Consider the following 3,861-nt stretch of genomic DNA (forward strand, 5'->3'; position numbering starts at 1 on the left):
GGGGGGGACGAGGACGGGCCGGCGGAGGACGGCGCGGACCGGGACGCGGAGGCCGAGGAGCCGCTGTGGACGAGCCGGGCGGTGAACGGCAGCCGGCTGGTGTCCTACAGCTGCCGGGAGAACTACTCGGACTCTGAGGAAGAGGCGGCCGAAGACGCGGCCTCCGCCCGACAGGTGTTGAAGGACGACCCCCTTCCGCGGCACCGGCCCAGACGGACCCACAGTAAGCCGCCTTCCCCGCTGGCTGCGAAGGCTGCCGGCGGCCGGCTGGAGCCCGCGGCCCCAGGAGGGGCAGGGCTCGCGATGAATGACAGGGCGGCGGCCGCCGGGAGTCTAGACAGGAGCCGCAGCCTCGACGAGGCGGCGGCGGAGCAGCGAGGAGGCTGCGATCAGGGGGACTCCAGCCCGGTGCCCAGATTCCGCGCCAGCGCCAAGAAACTGCCCCCGGTCCTGTCCCCGCAGCTTACTGACGTGGACTCAACCTTGGATTCTTCCGCAGGCTCCCTTCTTAAAACCAACAATCACATCGGTGGTGGGGCCTTCGCTGTGGACGCCCCCAGGATCTACTCCAACAGCCTCCCTCCCACTGCGGCCGGGGTCGCCTCCGGCTCACTCAGGATCAATCACGCCAATCACACGGGCTCCAATCATACCTACCTGAAAAACGCGTACGGCAAACCCAAGCTCTCCGAACCCGAAGAGGAACTTCTCCAGCAGTTTAAACGGGAAGAGGCGTCCCCGACAGGGAGTTTCAGTGCCCACTATTTGTCCATGTTTCTCTTAACTGCTGCCTGCTTATTTTTCCTAATCCTGGGACTGACTTACCTAGGAATGAGAGGGACTGGAGTGTCTGAGGATGGAGGCCTCAACAGTAAGTATTAGATCCTGTGGGTGAGGTGACAGGGGATGCTGCTAGAGGTCTGCTTGAGCGGCCCTTAGGCTTTTACCTGCTAGGACGTGGTTTAACTGCAACAAGCAACAGTGAGTGTGTGGGTCATCTTTAGGAAAGAACGAAACTATGAGAACGAGGTCCCATGGCTGGTTTTAAGAAGTTTCTGTGCCGTGTTTTGTGAAACTCAGAGCAACTTACAGAGGGACAAAATATTACCAGACTGTTAGTAAAGTGCGAATATGTCACTTTTCTTTTAGCCTTACATAATTTATGCATGTGCCACTCAACAGTTTTAAATGTATTATGATTGTTAATGGACATCATAATGCAGTGTTTTTCCAGATTGACTTGTAATTCTAAAAGGCAGTGTAATAGCTCTTGAAATTCAGGTTAAATATTTTGTAGTAGTAATTATGTGTGTTGGTAGTTCTGTAAATTTCTTCCAAGTGAATGAATATAAGAGATCAGGAAGGCACACCTCTTAACTGATTTTTCAGCCCCAAACAGCTCCCCTCCCAACTGTGAAGAAAATAGTAGTAGTGCTGGTAGTGGAGGAGCTTGGAGTCATTTTTGCTTGGACTGGTTTGCAGGCCCTGCTCTTTACCTTGGACTCATAGGCAGGCCCTGCTCTTTACTCAATGAATGTAGGCTGGTGTGCTCATTCATTCTTTAAACCAGTATCTTCAGGCCTGGCACAGTGGCTCATGCCTGTAATCTTAGCACTCTGGGAGGCCAAGGCGGGTAGATTGCTTGAGCTCAGGAGTTCGAGACCAACCTGAGCAAAATTGAGACCCTCGTCTCTACTAAAAATAGAAAAACTGAGGCGGGAAGATCACTTGAGCCCAAGAGTTGGAGATTGCTGTGAGCTATTGATGCCATGGCACTCTACCCAGGGGGACAGCTTGAGACACTGTTTAAAAAAAAAAAAATCAGTATCTTCCTCTATGGTGACCAACTAGGACAGAGCAGTAATAAGTCAAAGTATCCCTACCGTTAAACACAAAAAGATAAGCACAGATGGTTTTGTGTTCTGAAGGAAATAAAGATGGAGAAATTGGTGTGAACTACTTTTGAGTGAATAGTCAAAGGAGATAGTTTTGAGGTGAGACCTGAAACAGAAGGTGATCTTGTGGAGAGATGAAAGCATTCCCCAGGCAGAGATCATAAGAGGATTGAGGTGAGAGCTTTCCTGTAAGTTAGAGTGGTTTGAGCACCTTGAACATGGAGAAGAGAGCAAGAGTTAGAACTTCATTTTCCTAATCTATAAAGTGATGCTCATATTGACTAGAGAATGATAGCTGTGAGGATTAAAGGAGAAAGTAAATTAGTACATACTGCTGAATACACGATTTCTTAGTATTAGATCCCTCTGTCCAGTCCCTTGGAAGACTTCCCACTTTTTTCACCCAACATTAATATTCTGATCATGATTTGTATTTATAAAATTGTCTTACTATTTGGGTTTATATCAAAATGTAGTGAAAGATGGAGTTAGCTGACTCAGATCGAGAGTAGGAATCAAAATAGTAAAAGCTTTGCTTTCAATGTAACCAACACCAAGATAGTTAAATAATAGATTATTACTATATTGCTAAATTATCAGGGGTTGGAAGAGGAGTAAAATCCAACTTTCACTTTAAGTGGATCCTTGGGAGCAAGAGTGAGGTATTGTGTACTGCCCTAAATGTTTGGCAGAACAAAAATAAGGGTACACTGGAAGTTAAACTAGTAAATAAATTGACCAAACTAAATGACATTGCCTATCAGCAGTACCTGTGGACATTTGTTTCTCTAACTGCTACTGTGAGACCTGGCCTTTACCTAGAAGCTAAGGGCTTTCTACATTCACCATCACAGCAACTCACAGACGGAGATGGTATTATTCTCATTTTATGAGAGAGCATGAGACTAACGTAATTTAAGAAATGTACCCAGAGTTGAACAAGTTAGTGAGTGGCAGAGTTAAGATTTGGTTTTAGAGCTGGGCGTGGTGCTGCATGTCTGTAGTCCCAGCTGTGGGGGAGGCTGAGGCGGAATTGCTTGAGCCCAAGGGCTTGAGGTTGCTATGAGATACGATGACACGAGGGCACTCTACCCAGAGCAGTAGAATAAGTCTCTCCAAAAAAAAGAAAAAAAAAAAAAAGGTTTGGTTTCAGATGTTTTTTCCCAACTATAAAGTTATTTTTTAACAATATTATGGGTATTGTTTGTAGAGTGCTTTCTGAATAAGTGGGTTCTTTATTTTATGATTAAGAAAATAATTGAGTATTTGGTAGCATTCAGAATTACTGATGAGCACAGTTCTCAATTAAGGTGACTTTTTGTCTTGGCGGCCATAGCTCAGTGAGTAGAGCGCAGGCCACATATACTGGGGACTGGTGGGTTCAAGCTAGGCTGGGCCTGCTAAACAGTGACAACTGCAACCAAAAACTAGCTGGGTGTTGTGGCGGGTGCCTATAGTCCCAGCTACTTGGGAGGCTGACCCAAGAAAATCACTTAAGCCCAAGTGTTTGAGGTTGCTGTGAGCTGTGATGCTACGGCACCCTACCAAGGGCGACATAGTCTCAAGAAAAAAAAAAAAAAGGGGCTTAGCACCTGTAGCTCAGTAGCTAGGGCACCAGCCACATAGACCAGAGCTGGCAGGTTTGAACCCAGCCTGGGCTTGCCAAAGAACAATGACAACTACAATCAAAAAATAGCCATGCGTTGTGGTAGGCACCTGTAGTTCCAGTTACTTGGGAGGCTGAGGCAAGAGAATCGCTTAAGCCCAAGAGTTTGAGGTTGCTATGAGCTGCGATGATATGGCACTCTACTGAGGGTGACAGCTTGAGACTGTCTCAAAAAAAAAAAAAAAACTTTCTAAGTTCAAATTTCAAGGTCTCTAAATTTGGGACATGTAAAGAAATTTATACCACTATTGGGTTTCATTAATATTGAATACTTGTCATACACAAGGAATAGAATAGAAA

At 46.4% G+C, this 3,861-nt stretch overlaps 1 protein-coding gene across 1 annotated transcript in view; it reads left to right on the top strand.

The window, feature by feature from the left end:
• Positions 1–1,189, top strand: part of LOC111728018 (inner nuclear membrane protein Man1-like) — a 2,189-nt gene extending 1,000 nt beyond the window's left edge. The window contains exon 2 of the mRNA XM_023518415.1: positions 13–1,189. Within this exon, the coding sequence (XP_023374183.1) occupies positions 13–882 (870 nt within the window). The 3' untranslated portion in view covers positions 883–1,189. The remainder of the gene's footprint in view (positions 1–12) is intronic.
• Positions 1,190–3,861: the final 2,672 nt, after the last annotated feature.

This window comes from Otolemur garnettii, unplaced genomic scaffold, assembly GCF_000181295.1.
Source record: "Otolemur garnettii isolate 467f Iridium unplaced genomic scaffold, OtoGar3 scaffold00138, whole genome shotgun sequence".
NCBI classification, from domain to species: domain Eukaryota; kingdom Metazoa; phylum Chordata; class Mammalia; order Primates; family Galagidae; genus Otolemur; species Otolemur garnettii.